This window comes from Saccopteryx bilineata, chromosome 2, assembly GCF_036850765.1.
Source record: "Saccopteryx bilineata isolate mSacBil1 chromosome 2, mSacBil1_pri_phased_curated, whole genome shotgun sequence".
Classification (NCBI taxonomy): domain Eukaryota; kingdom Metazoa; phylum Chordata; class Mammalia; order Chiroptera; family Emballonuridae; genus Saccopteryx; species Saccopteryx bilineata.
The window spans coordinates 261,503,672-261,529,880 of record NC_089491.1 but is presented as its reverse complement, the minus strand read 5'-3'; the positions used below and the strand labels follow the sequence as shown (position 1 = coordinate 261,529,880).

At 44.2% G+C, this 26,209-nt stretch overlaps 2 protein-coding genes across 7 annotated transcripts in view; one reads left to right on the top strand and one right to left on the bottom strand.

Moving 5' to 3' along the window:
* The window catches only part of PIWIL3 (piwi like RNA-mediated gene silencing 3), a 35,235-nt gene extending 11,629 nt beyond the window's left edge, over nucleotides 1-23,606 (bottom strand). The window contains 10 exon segments of the mRNA XM_066254468.1: nucleotides 471-588; nucleotides 1,197-1,323; nucleotides 4,983-5,094; nucleotides 8,110-8,296; nucleotides 9,907-9,962; nucleotides 10,628-10,749; nucleotides 11,371-11,585; nucleotides 12,383-12,514; nucleotides 16,558-16,686; nucleotides 23,375-23,606. Of these exon segments, the coding sequence (XP_066110565.1) occupies nucleotides 471-588; nucleotides 1,197-1,323; nucleotides 4,983-5,094; nucleotides 8,110-8,296; nucleotides 9,907-9,962; nucleotides 10,628-10,749; nucleotides 11,371-11,585; nucleotides 12,383-12,514; nucleotides 16,558-16,686; nucleotides 23,375-23,606 (1,430 nt within the window).
* SGSM1 (small G protein signaling modulator 1) overlaps nucleotides 23,498-26,209 on the top strand; it is a 70,991-nt gene continuing 68,279 nt past the window's right edge. For all 6 annotated transcript variants that reach the window (XM_066260277.1, XM_066260280.1, XM_066260281.1 and 3 more), the window contains exons 1-2: nucleotides 23,498-23,623; nucleotides 23,732-23,775. In XM_066260277.1, coding sequence (XP_066116374.1) covers nucleotides 23,605-23,623; nucleotides 23,732-23,775 — 63 coding nt within the window. In that variant the 5' untranslated portion in view covers nucleotides 23,498-23,604. The remainder of the gene's footprint in view (nucleotides 23,624-23,731; nucleotides 23,776-26,209) is intronic.

Genomic DNA, 26,209 nt, shown 5'->3' with positions numbered 1-26,209 from the left:
GTTGAGATGCTACAGGTACTCTATAGAATGCTCAAATAATCCTGTCTTTGTTCCCACACTTGGACAGGCATTCAGAGCCTTCCTCTTCTAGGCCTCCTCTAAGATAGCAATGACAAGAACAATAGAATTGTTCCCCAAATATAATTTTCTTCCCAACTGTCATCTAAAAATTGTTCCATTGATTTGTGGGGGCAGAGGAGAGGGAGAGAGAGAGAGAAGCATGAACTTCTTGTTCCACTTAGTTGTTCCATTAGTTGCGCTCTCATTGATTGCTTCTTGCATGTGCCACGTCCAGGGGTCACACCTGCAACCTCTGGCACGCCGGGTTGACACTTGATTCATTGAGTCACCTGGGCATTGCCCCAATTGTTATTTTTTAATTGAAGAATTTGAGATAGATGCCAAAGAACCTGCAAAGTTTTTTACTTCAGTAGAGAGAGAAAAGAGAGATAAAAAAAAGTAGAACTTACTTTTGCACAGCATTCATGAATTTTTGCAATTCTTGCTGCCTCTTTCCTGGGTTCAGCCTTGTATGAAGAGCCAATTCTCTCATCACCCTGTAGTCTTTATGCATTTTATCTGTTAGGCCTTGAAAAAAGTTCCAAAACATATAGCTGAATGAGCAAGAATAGTTTCTTATTAGAGAGGACTTAACTAGTGGACCTGGTAGAGGAAGAACCAATGGAGAAAACATGGTTCTGAGTCAGGGAGTCTTGTGAAAGCCTGCACATCTGCATCACAACATCCATGACTTTTTTTTTTTTTTTTTTTGTACTTTTCTTAAGTGAGAAGTGGGGAGGCAGAGAGACAGACTCCCGCATTGTGCCCAACTGGGATTCACCAGCATGCCCACCAGGGGGCGATGCTTTGACCATCTGGGGCCATTGCTCTGTTGCAACTGGAGCCATTTTAGCGCCTGAGGCAGAAGCCATGGACTCATCCTCAGCACCCAGGCCAGCTTGCTCCAGTGGAGCCTTGGCTGCGGGAGGGGAAGAGAGAGATAGAGAGATAGGAGAGGAGGAAGGGTGGAGAAGCAGATAGGCGCTTCTCCTGTGTGCCCTGCCCGGGAATCGAACCCGAGACATCCACACCCTGGGCTGTTGCTCTACCACTGAGCAACTGGCCAGGGCACAACATGTATGATTTTTAAGAGGGGTTGTCTTCAGTGGGGACAGCACAGCGTAACTCCACAGTACCTGTCAGATAGCAGAGCTCAGGAACCAGCAGTATAGGTTCACGTGACGTGTCCTGTTGGCTCTTTTTCCATTTGCCCATGCTGATCAAAAGTGGCTGAGTTACGTCAGTGACCTGGACATTATACTGCTGCTCAGAAGGAAGAACACAGGCATAATGTCAGCATAACTTTAGTAGTGTCATCCAGATTGGTACAAAGTTCATTTTGCATCACAAAGGGAGGCTGAGAGGCATGGTGGGGATATTGTCTCCCCATTTCATAATGCATAAAAAAACCTCTTAATATCCTTTTAATTTAAATGTCCCAGGGATCACATTTATTTTTTTCTATATAAGATGGCCAAGGCCCTGGTCCGGTAGGTCAGTTGGTTGGAGCATTGTTCCAACATGCTGAGGTTGTGGGTTCAGTCCCTGGTCAGGATACATACAAGAACCAACCAATGACAGCATGAATGAATGGAACAACAAATCAATATTTCTCTCTCTCTCTCTAAAAATCAATAAATAAAAATTTTAAAAAACATAGATGGCCAAGGAGAGTAGGATTCCCACAAACATTGTATTGAGTCACTATGCTACCCTTTTTAAACTTTATATATATAAATGGGTGAGTATCTCTTGGAGTATATTTCTCACCACAGCACTGCCTTAAAAATTTATGAAACATAACTAAGAACTTTCAAAAGGATTCCACACTAATGAAGGATAACAAAACCTGTATTCCTAACATCCCTCCTGCTCTATTTTCCCCAAACTCTTAGTCCCTGCTTCCAGTAGAAAAGGCCATTTTCAAAGACATCACATGCACAAGTTCCTCTCCCTGTGATACAATTCTTACACAACAAAGCGCCTTTACTCTCCAAAACACAGTGGCAGTTCTTCACAGATGCTGCTTTATCGCAAGGTCCTTGACAATAATAATTTGGCCACTTGAATTCTAGTATCATTCTGTCTTTAAGCCTCTGGAAACTTGGAAAGCAGTTCCCACCTTAGGCAAGAAGATTTCAGATTCAGTGTTGATGGTTCCTTTCTTCTTGAGCTGGGCAAGTACCTTCAATTCTCATGCTATTTTTGTAGATTATATATTTTCTTTCCTTGAAGTGACCTGTAGTTATCTGAAAGGTAGCTAGGACTCACTGAGTCCCCTGTCCTTAAAGTAGTTCTGTGTGTAGAATCATGACATCAGTTCAGGCCTCATCTACCACCCTACCACCTGGTTTATCAAAGCCTTTGTACCTGCTTTTCTCCTGTAGAGAACTTTAGAGAACTTTGGAACTCATACTTCCTGTTCCTCATAGCTTTCATAAAATGTCCTAGAAGGATATCTTACAAAAGACAGGGAGAGAGATGAGAAGCAGCAGCTCATAGCTGCAATACCTTAGTTGTTCATTGACTGCTTTCTCGTACATGCCTTGACTAGGGGCTCCAGTCAAGCCAGTGACCCCTTGCTCAAGCCAGCAACCTTGGGTTCAAGCCAGTGACCTTAGGTTCAAGCCAGTAACCCTAGATTCAAGCCAGCGACCCTAGGTTTAAGCCACCGACCATGGGTTTATGTCTATGATCCCACACTCAAGCTGGCGAGTGTGTCCTCAGCATCCCAGGGTGACACTCTATCTACTGCACCACCGCCTGGTCAGGCTTCACTGATTTTTCTAGATCTTACCAGAACACTAAAACTAAACTGTCATCTCTTATAATACTGACTTCCTACCGGGACATCCCAGGACTACTCCAGTCATTTCAAATACTCAGCCTGTCTTACTCGAGTAAATTGGCTGAAACCATTTTCTTATATTTTATTTACATCCAAGACTCCTACCTATCAGCATATACCAAGAAGGTAGTTTGCCCTGTGTGTCAAATACTCTTTCAAATTATTCCCAAACCCACTACTCTGTGATGCCAACATACATGAATTAAATTTTCAATCTATATATTTCAACTCTGACTATGTGCCAGTCATGGTATAAGACACAGAAGATATTACAAAACGCAAAACCAACACTGTTGTGCCCTGGTGAAACTCATAGTTTATAGGGGAGGGGAGAGATTGAATAATCCCCCAATATATAATTCACATTGGGATAAATGTTACAAAATACAAGGGCATCAGAGGGTTCCGCTTCAGTCTCCTCCTCCCAAGGCTCATTACACTAAAGTCATCAGTAAGTCCTGCCTGTTGTCACTTACTTCTCCCACTCTATCCAGGCCACCATCATTATTTACCTAAATGGATTTAATAACCTCTTCACTGGTCTTTTTCTGCCTCCATCTCCCCCCCCCCCATACAACTCATTCTCTGTATGTTAAATAAAAATCTTCAGAATAAAACCATGTGTCACTACACACATCTGTATAATACCATTTGATAATAAAATGTGGTTTAGTTGTCCCAATGCACTGAACTTTAGACAACACGGCCCCCAACCTCATTCTCTGATTTAATATCATACAAACCTGCCTTGCCCTTATAGTAATTACTTCTCTAGAGAATGCACTAGCCTTGTCTGGTATCTGGCCACACCATGCCCATCCTGAAAACGGTGACTTAGCGTGATCTCATTCTCTTCTTCTCCCCGGTCTGCACACAGCCTGCTCCTTTCCGACACTCACACATCAGCCTCTCAGGGAAGCTTTCCACCACCACCCAGTCTACCGAGTCAACAGACGTTCCCCAGAACATCCCCTGGTTTTAATCACCTGTACATCCCTTATAACGATCAAAGTAGTTTCCTTCTTGTCCGCCATCTATCTTCCTGCCACAGGAACACAAGTTTCTTGAGCTGAGAATTCAGTCGTCTCACCAGATGCGTAATAGGCACTCACTAACTGCTTTTTGGATCAAATAAACAGGCACTAAGCATAGAGCACAAATGAGGATAATGTCATAATAGAACCATCCCTTTGAAGGGATGTCAGAGACCTGTGTACCCTTAATGGTACCAAGTAGCTGTATCTTGGGTTCTGATATAAAAATATAACCTTTTTTTAAAAAATTAAACCATTCAGGCCCTGGCCAGTTGGCTCAGTGGTAGAGCGTCGGCCTGGCGTGCAGGAGTCCCGGGTTCGATTCCCGGCAAGGGCACACAGGAGAAGCGCCCATCTGCTTCTCCACCCCTCCCCCTCTCCTTCCTCTCTGTCTCTCTCTTCCCCTCCCGCAGCCAAGGCTCCATTGGAGCAAAAGATGGCCCGGGCGCTGGGGATGGCTCCTTGGCCTCTGCCCCAGGCGCTAGAGTGGCTCTGGTCGCGACAGAGCAATGCCCCGGATGGGTAGAGCATCGCCCCCTGGTGGGCGTGCCGGGTGGATCCTGGTCGGGCGCATGCGGGAGTCTGTCTGACCACCTCCCCGTTTCCATCTTCAGAAAAATACAGGAAAAAAAAATTTAAACCATTCATTTGTAAGTTCTTTCCATTTGCTACAAATATCAGCAATGCTACAAATATCTGCAATTCCTTTAATTATCTTTCTCTCATCTACCAAAGCTAGAAAATCAACCTCATCAACTACTTTACACTAAGCAAAGTTTCCTTATTTCTTTGTGAACACTCAGAGATTGAGGAACCTGTGAATTGTGAGACTTAGTATAGAATTGGCATAATGTCAGATGGTGATTGGTCACTTTTTTCTTCTTCTTGAACAGTTCCATGGGGCAGAAACTTCATAAGTGAAGTTTTAATATCTGAAGGCTTACCGTATTTATTTTATCAAGAGAAATATATTTAACTACATAATACAAGCATGAAAAAAGTAAAATAGAAATATATTTAAAGAAATAAAAATCTCATACCTCCTTATAGTAATCAACCAAACTGATTATAGTGCCATCTGATTTTTTAAACGTTGTTTTGGGATTTTCCTTCCAATTACTAGCATCCACCCTGTAGGTTCTGTTGTTGAACCTGTGGAACAATCAATCAATCACAATATATGGTGTTATCTCTGACTTATTCATTACATGGAACCCTGCAAGAAGGAAGGGAGTTTAAATCCTACAAGTAATTGCAGGATGTATCAGCTTTCTTAAGAGTAATTCACATGCAATTGACTCATTTAAGTAGTGTTATAATCCAATTGTTTTTAGTGTAGTCACAGAATTGTATAACCATCAGTACAATCAATTTTAGAATATTTTCATCATCGAAAGGAGAAATCACAATAACCCACAATCATAAAGAGTCACCCCCTATTTCCACCCAACTTCCCCAGGTCTTAGGCAACTCCTGGTTTCCTTTCTGTCCCCACACTCTTGCCTGTTCATCACATCCACACAAACTGAACCATACAATATGTGACCTTTCCTGACTGGCTTCTTTTACTTAGCATCTTTTCAAGGTTTGTTCACGCTGTAGCATGTATTGGTACTTAATTCCTTTTTATTGCCAAATAACATCGTATAGGTATACTACATTTTTGATTATTCATTTATCAGCTGACAAACATCTGGGTTGTTTATATTTTTGAGCTGTTATGCATTATAATGTTACTGACACTCACAAAACAATGTTGGTGAACATGTATTTTCATTTCTCAGGTATATAACTAGGAGTGGAATTGCTGGGTCATATGATAACATGATAGTATTTAGCAGGTTGAGGAAATGCCAGACTGCTTTCCAAAGAAACTACAGTGTGTCCGTAAAGTCATGGTGCACTTTTGACCGGTTACAGGAAAGCAACAAAAGACGATAGAAATGTGAGATCTGCACCAAGTAAAAGGAAAACTCTCCCAGATTCATACCTATTCAGTGCAGTTCGATGTGGGCTCACACACAGATTTTTTAGGGCTCCTTAGGTAGCTATCCCGTATAGCCTCTACAGATCTGTCATTGACTGATAGCCTACCAGAACAGGGTTTCTCCACCAAACTGCTGGTTTCCTTCAATTGCTTATCCCACCGAGTAATGTTATTCCTATGTGGTGGCGCTTCGTTATAAACGCGCCGATATTCACGTTGCACTTTGGTCACGGATTTGAATTTAGCAAGCCACAGAACACACTGAACTTTCCTCTGTATCGTCCACATCTCGACTGGCATGGCCGTGGGCTGCTCCACTGTATACATGGTGTTATGTCATCATCTGCGCATGCATACATGCTGCCACATCATCCTACAGAAACTGGGAGGGTTTTCCTTTTATTTGGTGCAGATTTCACATTTCTATCATCTTTTGTTGCTTTCCTGTGACCGGTCAAAAGTGCACCATGACTTTACAGACACACTGTATATCATTTTACATTCATACCAGCACTGTATGAGGGTAAGTTCCAATTTTTCTACACCCTTGCTAACACTTGTTTAATATCTGCCTTTTTAATTTTAGCCATCCTAGTGGTTATGAAGTGGTATTTTATTGTAGTTTTAACTTGTGTTTTCCTGATAGCTAAAGAGGTTGAGCATATTTTCAAGTGATTGTTCGCCATGTGTATATTTGCTTTGGAGAAACATCTATTCAGGCCCTTTGCCCGTTTTTTAGAGTTGGATTGTCTTTTAAATTATTGAGTTGTTAGTATTCTTTAGAAATCTTTTGAGATATGCGATTTGTAATATTTTCTTCCATTCTGTCAGTTGTCTTCACTTTTTTGACAGCATGCTTGCAGAGTAAAAGTTTTTAATTTGGTGAAGTCCAACTTCTCTGTATTTTTCTTTGGTCAGCACTTATCTAATATGGTTTTAACTAACCCAAAGTCAAGAGGATTTCCTCCCACATTTTCTTTTAAGAATTTTATACTTTTAGCTCTATGGTTATCTCCCTCTTGAGTAATTTTTAAATTAAATTTGATTTAATTTTGTGTATTGTGTGAAGAAGGGCCAGTGACTATCCAGCTGCCCAGCACTATTTGTTGAAAAGACCATTCTTTCCCTGGCTGAACTGCCTTGACACCCCTATTGAAGTCAACTGACTGTAAATGGGATGGTTTACTTCTGGATTCTCAGTTCTGCTCCATTTATCTATGTGTCTATCCTCACACCACTGTCACCCTGTCTTAATTACTGTGGCCTTGCAGTATGTTTTGAATTGGGGATGTGTGAGTCCACCAACTTGGCTCTTCTTAAGATGATTTTGGCTAAGTAACTCTACATCCATTTTCTCATTAATGTAAAACTTCTTGGGTAGAGGGAGATTAAAAACAATAACTTCCTGACCTCGCCGGGTAGTTCAATGGATAAAGCATCGTCCCAGTGCACCGAGGTCGCAGGTTCTAACCCTGGTCAGGGCACGTACGAGAAGCAGTCAATGAGTACACAACTACACTGCTCATAAAAATTAGGAGATCGGGGAATGTGAAGATACTCCAGTACTTTCAGCCTTTTGTACAGTGCATTTTCACCAATGAAATAAAAGTTGGTTTTGTATCTCATTTGCATAATCAAATAACTTTCTTTGACTTGTTGTTTGCTTTTCTGATGTTCTTGTTTAATAAAAAAAAAATCAAATGCTTCTTTTCCTAATCGCTTTATATTCATTTTGAAATATCCCCTAATTTTTGTGAGCAGTCTAAATGGGACGAGTTTATGCTTCTCTTCCTCCCCAAATCAATGGAAATTAAAAAAATTTTTTTCTCCAGATAGAAATTTGCTAATGGATTATAATTAAGCACCAGTTTTTAAAAAACTAGATACAAAGAGAGAGAAAGGCAAGAAATTCAGAAGAAACCATACTCTATTATGTGAAAGTGAGGTCTCAGAGCAAATGACTAAATTAGCACTAGAAACTACAAGAACAGCAGTCTACAATGGTTACATACTCCTCTCCCACACTGTATAACCAGATGAGGAAAGTGTCTAACAATTATTGCCATTTTCATGCTGTTTCTACTTCTGAACTTGCACATTTCATGACTTGAAAACTGTAAGAACATATGAAAAGAAAGTTATCAAAGTCACAAGACAGGTTTTTGAAAAAGCACACTTACTTTGTAATAACAGTTGATCCGACTAATTCTTTAGAAACTTGCTCTGTAACGTTCACATTTTTGCTTTTGGCACTGTCATGAATACATATCATTAAATCGTAAGCCGTTTCCATCCGGAGCAGTTTATGCTTCACATCAGCACAGAGGGTCATACTGTTTTCATACTGAAGAATAGAAGTAGCCTGACCTGTGGTGGTGCAGTGGATAAAAGTGTCGACCTGGAAATGCTGAGGTCGCCGGTTCGAAACCCTGGGCTTGCCTGGTCACGGCACATATGGGAGTTGATGCTTCCTGTTCCTCCCCCCTTCTCTCTCTCTCTCTCTCTTTCTCTCTCTCCTCTAAAGTGAATAAATAAATAAAAATTAAAAAAAAAAAAAAAAAAAAAAAAAAAAAAAAAAGAATAGAAGTAAAATAACCAGGCCAGATTTCCAGTCTGCAGATGAAGTAAGGTAGAGGTGAGTGTCCGAGTACCAGGGCTGAACATAAAACCAAGAGTTACAGGGCCTGAACTCAGGATCTAAAATGGATGCTCAGAGGAGTCAGTTTCAGTCTCTTGTTTTTAGTAATGACTGGTCTTTTGAAAGACCTCCAGATAGAGATTTACCAGATATGCTAATTATAAATAATATATCATCTATGTTAAACTATTTTTATCATCACAAGCTTGAAGTATCATATATTTATATATGTGAGAATGAGATATACATATATAAATATATAAATTATATATATATGTACCAGAAAGGAATATATACACATACTATATTTTTTGACCAATTTTTTTAAAATTCATCATCTTCAAAATTCTAGAAATGGAAAGAACAGGTTTTTGTGGACAGTGTGTTGAATATTAGTAAGCATTTGGTAACACACAGAAGGATGTATAAGGGAAAACAATCTATCAATGACTATTTATACTAGCAATGGACATGAAGTACCTGATATGTATGATAAGTAAATTACACGATGAGGTAGATATTACAGGTTCATTTAACCTTGATTTTTATCTCCTTTGCATAATATAAGACATGTACATATAATTGTTATGATTGAAAATATTTTCAAAGAGAAATTACCCATGTTTTGTGTGTTTTAAAACATTTTTAACTTACTGATGAGAGAGAGAGAGGGAGAGAGAGAGCTGTTGTTCCACTTATTTGTGCATTTATAAGTTGATTCTTATATGTGCCCTGATCAGGAATCAAACCCACAACCTTGGTGTATCAGGACAACATTCTAACCAATTGAGCTACCCGGCCAGGGCCATGAAATTACCCAGGTTTTAGATGATCATTTGTTTCCTATGAGGTTTACACAACAACCAAATATCTTAAGGTTTCTTCTTTTTTTTAAAGATTTTATTTATTGATGTTAGAGAAAGGGGAAAGAGGGAGGAAGGGAGAGAGAGAGAGAGAAATAGAGAAGAGAGAAAGGGGGGGAGCGGGAAGCATCAACTCATAGTTATTGCTTCTTATATGTGCCTTGACTGGGCAAACCCAGGGTTTTGAACTGTCAACCTTAACATTCCAGGTCAATGCTTTATCCACTGAGCCACCATGTCAGACTTAAGGTTTCTTCTTATACTAAGATGTTTAGAGTGAATCTTTTATTTTAAATTTACATTCAACACTAACCTAATTGTTCATAGCCAATGGGTACCATTTAAAGGCATCACTTGTAAATCATACTACTTCAAATGAGAGTAAGTTTGTCAAAGCTTCTATAATTCTATCTGTAGAACATTAAACTTTCTACTTAATACAAACTTATGTTGCAAGATGTCTCAGGCCTCCATGCCAGTGCCATCATAATAGTTGCGACCAATTTTTTTCAAATTCATCATCTTCAAAATTCTAGAAATGGAAAGAACAGGTTTTTGTGGACAGTGTATTGAATATTAGTAAGCATTTGGTAATACACAGAAGGATATATAAGGGAAAACAATCTATCAATGACTATTTATACTAAAAATGGACATGAAGTACCTGATATGTATGATAAGTAAATAACACGATGAGGTAGATAGTACAGGTTCATTTAACCTTGGTTTTTATCTCCTTTGCATAATAGAAAACAAATTATCTTAGAAAGGCCATCAGAATGTCCTTCGTTTATAGAAATGAAACAAAATATCTTTTGCAGACTAAAATTTACAGACTAACATATTATGAATATCTGTTCATCACAGTGAATATAAAACAGAAACCAAGGGTACTTGCTCCCGAGAGAAAAACGTGAGGATGTGCATTGCCGATGTCTATTACTCCTCCTAGAGCGGCACCAGACGTGGGAAGGGGAGGTGGGCAGGGAAAGCAATACTGAGGCTCAGCCACTGAACCTGCACACGGCAGGGTAGGATCCAAGTGTCATGTCACGTCATCTAACAGATCCTTCCCTCACTCAGTACATGGGGATTGTCAAGAATACAAAATGGTAGAAGCAAATGGCTTTGTTCAACACCACCGACACCCAGGAAGCCACCACCAATTCTCAAGGGTACCAGATCTCACTAACATACTTTCCAAAGAGGATGTTGTAATAGTAGTGTAGGCAGTCTGGCGAGGTGGGTGCGAGTTTGCTGGAGAACTTGATGGTCACCTTCACAAGCTCGTCTTTGAACTTGCTGACCAGTCCCATTTTCTGAGATAAAAACAAAAAGGACCAGGGGTTCCTTCAAGGACACTGATCTCCACTGTGTCACAAATCAGTATGTCCCTTGGCTAGCCGACATAACACCATGGCAAGAGCAGTCTTTCCCACAAAAACACCCTCAGGTCGAAAAATGTGACTTACAAAAGTAAAGAGTCAGAATTAAATATTTATATTTAAGTCAAAACTATTTTTTCACTTAAACAAATTCCTGAAAATGATTTCTTTGGTTAATTATTATGGAGATTTATAGAAAAAATAAAAAGTCTTCCCTGTAGATTGTTTGTTTTTTATGCTAAAGTTTTAGAGGGAACAAGAAATATAAATTATTCAAACTTTATTATCGGCATTTTTTGAGACACGTTGTGCCATTAGAAAGGCAAAAAAATATCTTTAACCTATATATATTTGGTTTAAGCGCTGAAATAAGTGACATTAGAGAATATCAATGCTAATCAAACATAACATGTGAGTTTTGTCCAAGTCTTCCAGGCAAGAGATCTTCAGGACATCTCCACAAACTGTTGTACAGAAACAGTAAGAGTTCTGCTATAATAAAGTAAAAATGCAAGGGAAAGAATGTCAGGAAAATGTCAAATAACATTACTTAACTGGTTTAGATAGCATGTGAGGTAGTAATAGAGAGCTCCCATCAAATATATTACACTTTCCAATTAATGGCTGATGTTGGAAAAGTAAATTCGCACGGACACTTCCACTCTCTATGTGTGGCGTGTAGTCAACGTTGTACTTGTAGGTGACCCACTGGGGATGAGACGTCACTTGGAAATGGTTCGCAAATAGCTTCACCACTTGACCTTGCGAGCCTGAAAAATTAAGCCATGTGTCAATAACAAGACAACAAAGGGGCTGGTTGGACCCTAAAGAGTCTGGACACCACAATATCAACAAAGTTAGGTCCAATGAGGAGATTAACAACAAATAACAAACATTCATGCAAACCTGCTGTCCAGAATGCCTAATATTAATTTAGGTGAAACTTTAAGATTAAAATGTATAACAATAATAAAAAGAGGTCAAAGTTTTGCATTCATTGATTGCTTTCTCATTTGTGCCTTGACCGTGGGCCTTCAGCAGACCGAGTAACCCCTTGCTCAAACCAGCGACCCTGGGTCCAAGCTGGTGAGCTTTGCTCAAACCAGATGAGCCCATGCTCAAGCTGGCGACCTCGGGGTCTCGAATCTGGGTCCTCTGTGTCCCAGTCTGATGCTCTATCCACTGCGCCACCGCCTGGTCAGAAAAAGAGGTCAAAGTAAAACAAAATTCTGTAGCACAAGGCTTCCTAAAGGGGGGAGGAGGCAGGAGCCACTATATATAATCATTTTGATTTTTTAAATTCTCAGCACAACCAAAGAACTGGGTCATTCTATCTGAGCGACTATAAAAGAAAAAGAAAAAAATAGAAAGTACATCCTGGACTCTACAATAAGTCTTCTTCTCTGCAAAAGTGAATGTTATTACAAAAAAAAAAAGTGAGAGGCTACTTCCACTTACAGTGATAATATGAAAGCTTTATGGACTCTTATTAAACACCAATGTGCATTTTATGTAAAGTTTAAAACGAACAACTCCATAAAATTAGATTTGTTAATGGTCAGCATACCCACCATTGACTCTCTAACGTGGTCCCAGTACCGCCTCGTGTTTACCAAGAGGTCTCGGAAAACTCCACCGCAACCCTGCCGCTGTTCTAGCGATGTCGTCTGCAATCCAGTCGAGAGCTCAAGTTCCTCCTCTACGTATAAATAAATGTGAAAGCTATGAATCTATACACTAAAAGAGAAATGTAAATAGGAAGGTTAATATTAAAAACCCTAGTTATTAAAACTAGTAAAACAGCCAAAGTCGTTTGAGGGAGAAAAGATGTTGAAAGAATCCAAACTACATTTTTCCAGTAATGGGTCACCAGAAGAGGGGAATGTTACCCAGAAGCCTTTCCAGACGAGTGCCTGCTCCGTATTAATGCTCATCTCAGCCCCTCACTCATCTCTGTTCTAATACTTATCCAGTTTCATCAGTTATCTGTTGAGAGGAGAAGAGTTTTCAAAGCAGAAACCGTGTTCCCTGTGTCTACATTTTTATAGGCTTATCACCTGGCACCACACTCGCTGCCCTCTAGGGGGCATCAAAGTGCTGACTAAATGAAGAATTCATAAAAATTCAGTGAAACTTGCCTTTCTTTTTATACAGAACCACTGATCTTTTTATTAACAAGTGGGAAAGGTACTCACACTATTTTATGACAGATTTATATAGATTTAAATAGTTTACAAGGTCAAAAAAAAGTTTACAAGGTCAATAACTGAATGACAGGGCAAATTTGTATGGAACCACAAAGGGCCCTGAATAGCCAAAAGAATCTTGAGAAGAACAAAGCTGGAGGCATTACATTTCCTTATTTCAAAATATATTGCACTGGCTGGATAGCTCAGTTGGTTAGAGTATTGTCCCAAAGCTAAGAGGTTGCTGGTTTGATCCCTGGTCAGGGCACATATGGGAATAAATCTCTCTCTCTCTTCATCTCTTGCCAAAACCAATCAATAAAACAAAAAATTTTAAATATATATATTACAAAGCTAAAGCAATCAAACAATATGGCACTTGTCTAAAGACACATCAATGAATTAGAATTGAGAGTCCAGTTATGAGTTGTCGTACACAGATGCATTGTCTAAATTTGAAAAGCAACTACGTTGAATTGGCTAATGAATAACGATTTTTTTCTTTTTCCATAAGCCTTAACTATAGGGGAGATAAAACAATGATAGCCAGAAAATTTATTGCAGGAAAGGAAATAGTTTCAAGCTATACATTCTCCCTATCCTGTCAAACCTGCCAATACTGAGGTTATTTGTCTAGCATTTAAAAAAAATTTTTTAGGCCCTGGTCGGTTGGCTCAGTGGTAGAGCGTCAGCCTGGCGTCCGGAGGACCCGGGTTCGATTCCCGGCCAGGGCACACAGGAGAAGCGCCCATTTGCTTCTCCACCCCTCCGCTGCGCCTTCCTCTCTGTCTCTCTCTTCCCCTCCCGCAGCCAAGGCTCCATTGGAGCAAAGATGGCCCGGGCACTGGGGATGGCTCCTTGGCCTCTGCCTCAGGCACTAGAGTGGCTCTGGTCGCAACATGGCGATGCCCAGGATGGGCAGAGCATCGCCCCCTGGTGGGCAGAGCATTGCCCCTGGTGGGCGTGCCAGGTGGATCCTGGTCGGGCACATGCGGGAGTCTGTCTGACTGTCTCTCCCTGTTTCCAGCTTCAGAAAAATGAAAAAAAAAAAAGAAAAAAAATTTTTAATTGATTTTAGAGGGAGGAGGAGAGAGAGAGAGGAGGAGACAGGAACATCAATCCGTTCCTGCCTGTGCCTCGTTGTCTAGCATTTTATTGCTGTGCTGTCCCCTCCTGCATTAAGCATCCCCTGCCCCTCAACCATATCCTTCTTCCCTCTGTTACCTAGAAACTGAGATGGTCCTGCTGCCCCTCTGGGTTGTTCAGACTCAGCCACTTGGCTTTCCACTGGCAGTGGCTGGAACAGAGTCAGGACTTGACCAGGTGACTGGGTCTGCATGGTTTTAGAGACAGAAATAAAGACTAGTGTTATCTCTACGTTCACCCATCATCCACATTTTAGTACATGCCTGCCACATGCCGAACACTATCGGCGCACAAAGCAAAGGACCTTCCCTTGAAAAGCTCACTATCCAGTGACAGAAAATAAAAATAGCAAATACTGTATCTAGCCAGAGTGTGGCAATTGCTAGGGAAAAGCAGAAAAACAGCAAGGTAAGGAAGATTGAGTCACTGGGAAGACGGGGCGTGAAGGGGGCAGCTGCATTAATTAATGAGGGACAAAGCAGTCTCTGTGAGATTCAAAGACTTAAAGGAAGCAAGTTAACGAGGTGACAGGAGCCATAGGTAGAGGCGATGGAGAGCAGAGTTCCTCAGGTAGAAATGTACAAGGGAGAACGAAGAACAGGGGTCCAGGCAGCCGGAGGGAAGCAGACAAGGGGGAGAGGAGCAGAAGAAATCAGAGAGGTAGCGGGCGGGATGACAGCTGAAGGGATTTGCTCTGAGGAAATGGAAACTCTCATGGGGTGGTGGGCGGAGGAGCTACATGAACCAGTTTACCTGGTTCTGTGTTGAGAACAGCCTGAGGGTAAGACCAGGGCAAAGGCAGAAAGACAAGTTAGGCAGCCGCTTGCGGCGTCCAGCAGGGGATGCTGGTGGTTAGGACCAGAGGTAGTCAGAGAGGTGATGAGACATCATCAGACACCAGATAGCCTTTTGAGAGCCAGGCAAGAGTTATTTCCTGGTTGTTTCTGTGAAGGATTTGAGGTAAAAAAAATAATAATAATAAAAATGAAAATTAATCTAGAATGATTCTAAAGACTTTGGCCTGGGAAACTGGAAGAACAGGACTTTTTCAAATGATGAACGACATGTCTAGGACGGCAGATCAGGTGTGTGAGAAATCTGGGGACGTCTAGGGGGTGTTAGGTGGTGCGGGAGAGGGGCTGGCCAGAGATACCTGGCATGTGGACAGGTCCCCGCGTTTGTAACACTGAAAGCCATAACACTAATAAGATGACCAAGGGAGAGAGTTGTTGTAGCAAAGAGAAGAGATCCAAGGACTGGACGCTGGGCATATCAACTGGGCAGGGAGAAGGACCCAGCAAAGACAAGCCGGCAGTGGTGGCCAGTGAGCAGGGGGAAGACCAAAGGTGTGCGGTGCCCTGGACACCACACAGCAGGAGCTTCTCTAGGAGAAAAGAGAGCTCGACTTCTCCAAGTACAAGGAGGACCAGGAACAGGCCTGGGGCTTTGGCCAAGTGGAGGGTACTGGAGAAGCCATTTCAGTGGAGCGATGGGGAGAGGGCCAGATTGGAGAGGAGAGAGGGAGAAATGAGAACTGGGGTTCAGGGTCCAGACCAGATTTCTACAATGGGAAGCAAAAAGAAAGGGACTGGGAGGGGCGTGGAAGCCAGGTGAAGCTTCTGGTGGAATGGGGAAAAACCTTCAGTCTGGGAGACAGAGGAGAGACTTGCGGAGAGACAGATGCCTGCAGACAGAGAATTGGTTGGTAGACGCAGAGCTAGTACTTCAGGGTCTCAGGTGAGGGCCACGCCCAGGGGACGGAGATGCGGTGGGTTGAAGTTTTGCTCTGATGTTCTGTTTGTCTCCGTGAGAATTAGGACGAAGCGGGATGGTGGAAGGTTGAGGCTTGAGTGAAGAAAAGGAGAGGGGAGATAGATTCAGGAGAGAATCAATGGACCTGGCTGGTGTCGTGTGAGTGCCGGGTCAGCACGGGGACCCACTGCAGGTCGTAAAAGCAAGACCCTCAGCACCTCTGTGGGTTCTGCTGCATGAACACCAAGTGGATACAGAAAAATATGGAAAGGCCTACAGACAGCAGGGATAGCAAGTTTAAACCATATTAAAACCTTTATCCAACACTGTGGTTCAAGTACAAAAAAGTTGTCTGTTTTGAAGTCACTCCAATAGGAGTCATTGGCTGAGGCCAAGAAATTTAGCTCTCCCCTCCACTTGAAGTTAAAAGGAAGCCTGTTTGTGTACGTGGAAGGGAGGCAGGAGAGCGGCTCTCAGGTAAAGAACACCTGTCCATGCCGGCATCTGGAGAATGACTTTTCTTATTAAACTTACCAGTTCTCAGAAGAGAACTCTCTACCTGGGCTATATATATCCTTGCTCAACAACTGATTCTCTCACTTTTCAGCAGAGGCAGAATCTTTTGCATAAAGGAAACAATGAAAAGTACAGCGCTCACTGCCACAGCGGTTCCAGGTGCTGCCAATGATCCAGGTGCCAAAGAAGGTCCAGGTGTAGCAGGTGGGTGGGGCAGCAGGACACACCCTCTGCTCTGGCCTCGAGTCCGGGCCCTGCCATACCTGCTGTCCTGAAGGCAGTGACAGCAGAAGAGAGGCCCTTAAAGAACACAGTGATGTTAGACACCTCTGTGTAGTTGCCCGGTCACTTTTCTTAAACCATGACTTCAAACAAGGCATCAGGTTACTGACTATGCACATTTTCCAATCACACCCACAAGAAAGATTGCTCCTAACCTGTCAACATTGCCCTACTGCAAACGAAAGGGGGCCTGGTAAAATATTCATAGAAATTTAAGCAAGTTGCTGATTTTGATTCTTTTCCCCACATAGATGCACAAGACGCTATATATGGGTCAGAGCCTTGCTTGTATGAGCCAGGTGTGTGCTGTGTTCTTCTCACTGACCAGGAGTCCCCATAGCATGTACAAGTCCAGATGTTCCCTGGACACCACGCCACACGCGCGCGCGCACACACACACACACACACACACACACACACACACACCTGAGCTACTACAACCTGAACGGGTCCTCCACCCACCTGTCTCCAGCCTTGGTCCTACCACTCTGCTCACACAGCTCACCTACCTGCCTCCCATCTCTGGAATTAGGCTGACCCGCTGTCTGGGGCCTTGAGTCCCTCTCCTCCCAGCCCCTTAATGTCTCTGCGGGCTGTAGGGGAAAAGCCCCTTTCCAAGGAGGTTAGTGCTTCCTGGGACACAGCCCCGTTCTCTGTCACCGGTAGGGGTGGGGCACGGTGAGGGAAGACCAGCTTGGCTGTCCAGCGGGGTGCTCTGCACGCTCAGAAGGGCAAGTGTTCGGTCCACACCAATTTCAACCCCGCTGGCCCAGCCTCTTCTGGCCCCACCTCCATCGTGGCCCAATGAGGACATGGTTGAGCTGCACATGGCGCGGCTCAGGCCTCCGCGTAGACCCCCACAGGGTCTGCCTGGGATGGGGGGGCCCTCTGCTCTATCTCTAGCCACACCTTTTCTTGCCCATCAAATGTCTCCAAATTAACCTGCCAGGTGAAGCTAAATGAGGTGCACTTGGGACTCCACAAACTATACCCTTACCACTTAATACTTCACCCAAATCCCTTAAATTCAAATCGAGGTTTTCTGTCATAGTAGGCAAATTTCAGAAAATGGATTCACAGTGATTCATAAGCTTTCAAGTATTTGGGGTCATTATTTTTAAAAACCATATTTGCCGTATCAGTCTCTTTGTTGACTGCTGCTTCCAGGTTTCTTTGGCCTTGCCACTTGAAAGAAAATTTTTAATCACCGGTTTTTTTTTCTTTTAATATTTAAAAAATAGCCTTGTTTTGCATTTAAATCTTTGATGCACACACTGAATATCCATTTTAATTGAAAGCTAGTTATATGAAACTTTTTCTTGAGTAATCCTAACCTTACCCACTGCTTTGAAGTTTCACTATAATCTCATAGAAACCTGCATGCACCTTCAACTGTAATTCTAAACTCATTTCTGCACTGCCCATGGTGCAGCAATAACACAATGTTTAGTTTGCTAGAACTTGAAAAATTCTAAGGACTAGAAAAACCTTTCCGCGAAGCACTGGAAAATTCCTGGCTATACTTTCAAATGAACTTAAGAATCATTGCATTGAGTTCCAGAATATAAACTTTCTATTGTCCGTTAATTTGGGATTGTATTGAATTTAGACATTAATTTAGTTCCTCTGAATTGCAGTCTCGCTAAGATTTTCCTGGAAAATCCCTGTGCTCATAAGTGATTCCAAGGAATGCCTGTAAGTGTCTAGATTACTGTTTAGAAGTAGCAATAGAAACCAGCCCTGGGTGCCTTCTGGGTGGTGGCCTTGCCTACTGTGTGTTCCAGTTTGTCTGGTGGAGGGTAACTGTTGGGAAAACAGGTGTGTTAGGCTTGCTCCTTTGTACTTTGCCTGATTAGCGCGTGAGCACACGGCAGCACCACGTGTGTATAGTCTATGTAAGGCTATGGGTGCTTGCCCTCAGGGCGGATAGCAGACTGCAGATTGCCTGCCCGCCACTCTGAGGGGCCGTTTTTGCTGTTCATTTGCCTGAAAAATAGTTTCCCCCTGCCGGTTTGCTCGTCCACCATTGGGAGGCTCTATTAAAGAGGAATGGCCCAACACTTTCTGGCTCCGCAGTTTCTCTACCCCTGAATCCACTGTGGACCTGCCTGGCCTCGGCCGGCATTCACAGTAACCCAGGAGAGAGGGTGTGGGAGGAGAGAAGAGAATCAGAGGACAAAATTAGGGAGTGTTGGGTTGAATAACATAGTCCCAGACATATTTTCCAAGTCTGCATTAGTCCCACCTGGGCTGCATCTCTCTGAGAGCACCGACCTCTTCCTGGTACATGGGACTCTTTCCAGGGTCGTCCTTAATGCCTTCAGGAAAGTCGTACAATTCTTCTGCCGTCTGGTTTTACAGGTCATGTGTTCGAGTTATTGCTTGGATCCTTATAGTTATGTGTCTGTTTATTGTCGGTAACTTGTTAAACAGAACGTAAGGACCCTGAGGGCAGGGGCTGCGCCTGTGCTTCTCCTGCTTTTGCCAAGGGATGCGGTAGTGCCCGGCAAACAGGTGCCCGATGAATGTGTCGAGAGAGAAAACTGGATGTATGAATGAGTGAGTTAATAATGAATCCAGTGGGAATTCTAACTACCTTATAATGCTGATAAACAATCCCAAATGCCACAGAGTTCTGATTATCATTAGTTCCGAAGGGATGACATTGCTGGTTTTTCTGGCAAGAACAAGGGAGGGGGGGCAGTGGGAGAGAGAGTGGTACTTAAACTGGAAAATGGGATACACAGGCAAAAAGCAGGAGATAACTAAATACAATTCACATACACATATTTACAACACAATCATAAATATACACACATATTCACACATGTATTTATATATTTATTATTTACACCTGCACTGAGAAAACCGAGTCACACAGCAAACTAAACCGAACCAACCAATGAGAAATAATGGTGTAATTGAAGGTGAAAAAAAAAATACATAGAGCTTATAAATAAAATGAAGAGGTGGTTCTTTAAGAAACCGATATACATAATAGCAAAACCACCATGTGGCCTGATTAAGACAAAAAGGAGACATCACAAAGAATCCTTGAAAAGAGAAAGCAGAAGTAATCCCAGAGAGGGGAGATGGAAAGAATTTTAACAGAATGATTAGCACGCCTCTGTAAATTAATGGAGACAGACTTCAGAGGCCTGCCCCGACCACCCTATAGAACAGCGGTTCTCAACCTGTGGGTCGCGACCCGGGCGGGGGTCGAACCAAACGACCAAAACACAGGGGTCGCCTAAAGCCATTGGCATAAGTAAGGATCTCAGCACCGGTTGAGAACCGCTGCTATTGAAAATCACGTTGATCACTCCCTCCCTCTCTGCCTCAAATTCCCCTCCTCACACTACTCCCATCTCTGCTTCAAGCACATTTTAGAGGTGATGATTATGTTTAGTACCTTGGTTGTAGTGATAGTATCATACGTGTATACCTTTGTCCAAACTCATCAAGAGTTATATATTATATGTGTGCAACTTTTTGTAAGAGACAGCAAATTAAGTTATAGAGAGCAAATGTAGAGTTGATGATTCTCAGTGAAGGCTATACTGACATACCTTGTGCTCTGCTCAAAACTTTTCTGCATCTGAAATTGTATGAAAATGCCTAACCTGTGGTGGTGCAGTAAATAAAGCATTAACCTGGAATGCTGAGGTGGCCAATTTGTAAACCCTGGGCTTGCCCAGGTCGAGGCACATATGAGAAGCAACTATGAATTGATGCTTCCCACTCTTCCCCACTGTCTCAGTTCTCTCTCCTCTCTAAAATCAATTTAAAAAAAACAAATTGTATGAAAATTAAATTAGTTATAATTTTTAAGTGACCTGGAAGTAGTGAGTGAAGGTTTTTGCAATACTGGATAGTAATGCATAATATGTTATAAAATATCAATGATAATATTAAGGGCCAAAAGTGAAGCTTGGGCTTATTTCAATGTGATGTTCAAAAGCACCAAGGGCAGAGGAAAACTTGAAGGAGAAAAGTGAGGAAAACGGATATATATATGCACCGATGCCATTACCTGTGCCTAGAAGTGTAAATGAAAAGCAGTTGATTCATAAATGGAGAACTTGTTATCACCAGCCCACAGCTAAATGTTTGGCAAGCCTGTCCGTGGTCCTCACTAAATGGGAGCTCTTAGAATCATAGAATCTCCTGAACTCTGTAGCAAATATTAAAGAGTTCAGTATTCTGAGAGGACGAGGGAAAACCTCAGCCCTGATTCAAATTCAATAGATGTGTCTGCAACTAAAACACACACAGGCTGGCGTTTCTGATACAATTCTACGCAGCCACTTAGCAATGACCACTGGGATTTTGGACTAGAACACTCCCTTATTCCAGGGCTAGATGCAGCCTCTCAGACACACATGCTATTGGTTTCATCCCATTTCTCAGTTCTCCAGGCTCCTACAGACCCAGTAGCCTTCCAGTTTACTCCCTTTGCCCAAATTAGCCAAAGTTGGCCTCTGAGGCTCATGGGCAAAGACCCTAGACCAGTGGTAGTCAACCTAGTCCCTACTGCCCACTAGTGGACGTTCCAGCTTTCATGGTGGGCGGTAGCAGAGCAACCAAAGTATAAATAAAAAGATAGATTTAACTCTAGTAAGTTGTTTTATAAAGATTTATTCTGCCAAACTTAGCAAAAATCCGACATAAAGTACTTGTTAAGTAATTATTATTATATGCTTTAACTTGCTGTAACTCTGCTTTATAAATTTTTTTAAATTTTATTTATTTATTTATAGAAAGAGAGATAGACAAGGACAGACAGACAGGAACAGACAGATATGAGAAGCATCAATTATCAGTTTTTCGTTGCGACACCTTAGCTGTTCACTGATTGCTTTTTCATATGTGCCTTGACCATGGGCCGTCAGCAGACCGAGTAACCCCTTGCTCAAGCCAGTGACCTTGGGTTCAACCTGGTGAGCTTTTTGCTCAAGCCAGATGAGCCTGTGCTCAAGCTGGCTACCTCGGGGTCTCAAACCTGGGTCCTCTGCATCCCAGTCTGACACTCTATTCACTGCGCCACTGCCTGGTCAGGCTGCTTTATAAATTTTATAAAGTAAAGTTATTTCCCTACTTTATAAATCACCATTACTGGCCCTGGCCGGTTGGCTCAGTGGTAGAGTGTTGGCCTGGCGTGCGGAAGTCCCGGGTTCAATTCACCGCCAGGGCACACAGGAGAAGCGCCCATCTGCTTCTCCACCTCTCCCCCTCTCCTTCCTCCCTGTCTCTCTTTTCCCCTCCTGCAGCCAAGGCTCCATTGGAGCAAAGATGACCCGGGCGCTGAGAATGGCTCCATGGCCTCTGCCTCTGACTCAGGCGCTAGAGTGGCTCTGGTCTCAACACTGCGATGCCCTGGATGGGCAGAGCATCGCCCCCTGGTGGGCGTGCTGGGTGGATCCCGGTCGGGCGCATGCGGGAGTCTGCCTCCTCGTTTCCAGCTTCAGAAAAATACAAATAAATAAATAAATAAATAAATAAATAATTTTTAAAAAATCACCATTACTGTGGAACCGGTGGGCGGTTAGAAAATTTTTACTACTAACAGAGATACAAAAGTGGGTGGTGGGTATAAAAAGGTTGACTACCCCTGCCCTAGACACTGGAAAATGGAAAAGAGGGGGCTCTGGATTCACCGCTGCAGGGAGAGGGTACACGCAGAGCTGCTCTCAGCCCTTCTGGAAGGGGGCACTTTGGGGGCAGGATTGTAAATTCTTAAAGTGGACTTGCTCATGCCATTCCAGCCACACTGGCCTCTTGCTATTGACATACTCAGTGGGCACCTCCCACCGCCAGGGCTTTTACATTTGCTGTTTCCCTTGCCTGGAATGCTCTTACTCCAAAAACCTCCACTGCCTACTTCTATTCCTCTTTGCTCAAATATCACCTTTTCAGTGGGGCCTCTCTCTACTACGGAACCTTATAATGCAAACCCTAGCCATCTGGGCCCGCCCTGTCTCTCTTGTCTAGTTTATTTTTCTCCAGTTCTTCCAACATGCTATATCATTTATTTATTTTGTTGTCTACCTCAGGGCAGGGTATCCTGTCTGTCTTGCTCACTTCAGTATCCCCAGCACAGTACTCTGGCACATAGTAGCTTCTCAATAAATATTTGTAAACCTGAGTTGCATTCTAGGTGGATGCAGTCAGAAACTTGGTTGAACAAGCCTTGGTCCCACAGAGCCCATTGCCTGCGCAGTCCTGGATATCTGGCTAACAGCATCGCCCGAATAGATACAGGCTCCTGGGAGGACTCCACTCTCCCAATGACCTGCAAGTAGCGGGGAAGGGGTCACTTAAGGCTTGGCCTTTCCTTAATGGAGAGCCAGTATATCCTATTAGACTCAGCAATAATAATATTAATAATAGGGAAAATAGCAGCTGCAGCAACCTTTTTTCGGTGCTGCAGTTGTTTCTCCCTAGGTCTAAGTTAAGCGTTTTACATTCACTATCTCATTTAAGTGTATCATTCCCAGGTAATTATATATCCGTTTTAAAGACGAGAAAACAGGTTCGGAGAGGGTGCCCCTTCCTCGAACCTGGTACATAGCAGACATTGTAGAAATACGCTGTCCTGCCCCACAAACGGGGGTGTGGGGCGCTGGAGTAGGGCAGGAAGAAGGGGGGTTCATTGGGATGTCTGACTCGGGGGGTACCGGAGTGAGGGTGTGCGTTTGGCGGGGAGGATCTTTGCGCCGCGGAACCTGGAAGGCCCGAGAGTATGTTTCCGGGGGGCGGGGCCGCACGCCTGACGGATGCTGACATCAGTCGCGCCCGGCCCCGCCCCGCCGCGGCCGCAGCTCGGGAACCCAGCGACCAAGAGCCGCCGCAGCCGCCACAGCCGCCACAGCCGCCGCCTGGGATTCGGAACGCCGCGCGCCCAGCCATGGCTTCGGGCCCCGGGGGTGAGGGGGCGCGAGGCGCAGGGGCGGCGGGAAGGCAGCCCCGGGCCGCGGCCCCGGCCCCGGCCCCAGCCCTCGGCTGACCCGCTGCCCTCCTGTCTTGTTCCACAGGGGCGGAGACCCGGCAGAGGTTGCTGCGCACCGCCAAGAAGGAGGTAGGTGGGGAGGGGGGGAGGGGGGTAGAGGGGGGGGGTGCAACCTCTGCGGGAGGGGACAGTCGTAGCGGCCCCGAGGAAAGAATCTCAAAGGCGGAGGGGGGCGGCCACCTTGGTTGTGGGGCTCACCTGGGTGGGTAGTTAAGCTCCCAGACGATTGAAGGCTGGTGAGTTTGGGGGTGGGAGCTTCAGGTATGGGGCCTCTGGATGTTTTTCTGCTGTGTGCCGGGGTGGATGCAGCGCGAGGGATCTCCAGCTTTGGGGCACTCCTGCATGTGTCTGGGTTGGACCCCCTCTTGTGGAGGAGCCACTACAATGAGACAAGCTCCTGGGGCTGATCGGGCGTGGAGGGGTGCTGCAGAAAGAGGACCAGATTTTAGGAAAGGGGAAAGATAACCCTTTGGGAAAATAAAGCCTCTCCCAACACACACCCGTGAGGCCCCTTCTGAATTCTCTGTTCTTGGAGCGACCCCCAGGAGCCTGGGGACACCCTCCCTGAGAGTCCCTGGTGGGCATGTGCCCGCACATGGCAGGTAGGGACCCCTTACTCTTCATCCATAAAGGAGGTTGAGAATCAGACAGGGTTCAGTTACCCTTCTGTCCCTCTCTCCTCTCCGGGGCCAGCAGGGAGCCCAGACTAGCCTTTAGAGTTAAAAGCCCATGATTTCCTGCAGAGGGGGGAGAATCTATAGTGATGGGTGTCTGGGGAAGCATTTCGATGTCTGGACTGTGTGTGTGTGTGTGCGCGCGCACGCGCATGTATATGTACTCGCCTGTGTGGGTAAGGACATGTGGCTATGAGTGTGTGTAGCTGAGACTGTCTTTGCATCTGTTTGGAGATACATCAGTGTTATCTCTATGTGTTGTGTATACGTGTATCTGTGTGTGTTTGTCTGTATTTTTGAGTATGATGTGTGTTTGTGTAGTGCAAGAATCTGTGTGAATGAGTGAGGTGAGTATATATATTCGTGTGTGTGTGATGTATGAGTCTGTGTGTGAGTGAGGCAGTGACTGTGTGTGTATATTTGTGTGTGTGATGTATGAGTCTGTGTGAGTGAGCAGTGACTGTGTGTATATTCGTGTATGTGATGTATGAGTCTGTGTGAGTGAGCAGTGACTGTGTATATTCGTGTATGTGATGTATGAGTCTGTGTGTGAGTGAGGCTGTGACTGTGTGTGTATATCCATGTGTATGTGATGTATGAGTCTGTGTGTGAGTGAAGCAGTGACTGTGTGTGTATATTTGTGTGTGTGATGTATGAGTCTGTGTGTAAATGAGTGAGGCAGTGAGTGTGTGTGTATTGCACTCTTCATATCACTCACATCCCTCAGTCGGGGACCCGATTGCTGCTGAGCTAACATCACTGTTATATCTTGAGTCCTCACCCTATAGACCTTGGGGGCTGGCCTGATCCCTGTGCCTCTGTGTGTGTCTGGGTGTCAGCATCTGGTGTCAGCACTGAGCACCAAGAAGCCCCTCCTCTCTTGGTGGGGGACAGCCATCAAGGACAGCCCCCAGGCTGCAACCTGTTGCTGCCTCTCCCTCCTTGGAGAGTGTGGGTGTGTCTATGTGTGTGTATGTGCTTGGTGTGCCCCATGTTGCAGGAATGAGCTCCAGGACCGGTTGCACATTCCGGCCTTTATTAATAAGGGAAGAATACAGGATACATGGAATCACTCAGAAAGACCCAGAACTTTTCAGCTCAGCCCTCTTAGAGACCCCTCTGGGGACCCGAAGAAAGCTCTGTCTCAACCCTCTTTCCAACAAAACCTACACATTCTCATGACTATTTTGGGGCAGGGCGTATACAGACAGCCCCCACCCAAGTCTTTGGGTTAAGGGTTAAAAATCTGCAGTCTTTTGTTTATTGTTTAACCAGACCTAGATTTAATATGTGCTCCCCAGATGTTTTCACCTGCAGTAGCTGTGTTTTTAAGGAAATGGTTGGCTGGTTCCGCTGGGAGGGAGCTGCAGGCAGAAGAGCATCAAGTCATCTGGGGGAAGCAGTGCATATGCCTCTGGGCAGGGCTCCCAGCTCTGCCACCAGCTCTCTTGGTGCCCTGGACAAGTCCCTTCCCTCCCTTTCCCTCTCAAGGACTCAGTTTCCACATCTGGAGAATGAAGCATTGATTCAGTGCCCTTGGAGGCTCCATCATATCAGTCTAGTTTGTGCTATTGGCCAGGCCGGGGGGACACTTTGTCCCTGGTGGCCAGTGGTCTGGGCCTGCATCTTCTCTCCTAGGAGGGGCTGGGTTTGGGGCACAAAATGAGCTTTCTGCCAGGCATCAGGCTGAGGTCAGAACCTGATCAGGGACCTCCTGGCGTCCTGCTTGGTACCTGCAGGGGGCCGGGCAGAACCTTGCAAGTTTGGACAAAGGGCCTCAAGTACCCATTGACCCTGGATATATATAATCAGAAGGTAGGACTTAACAG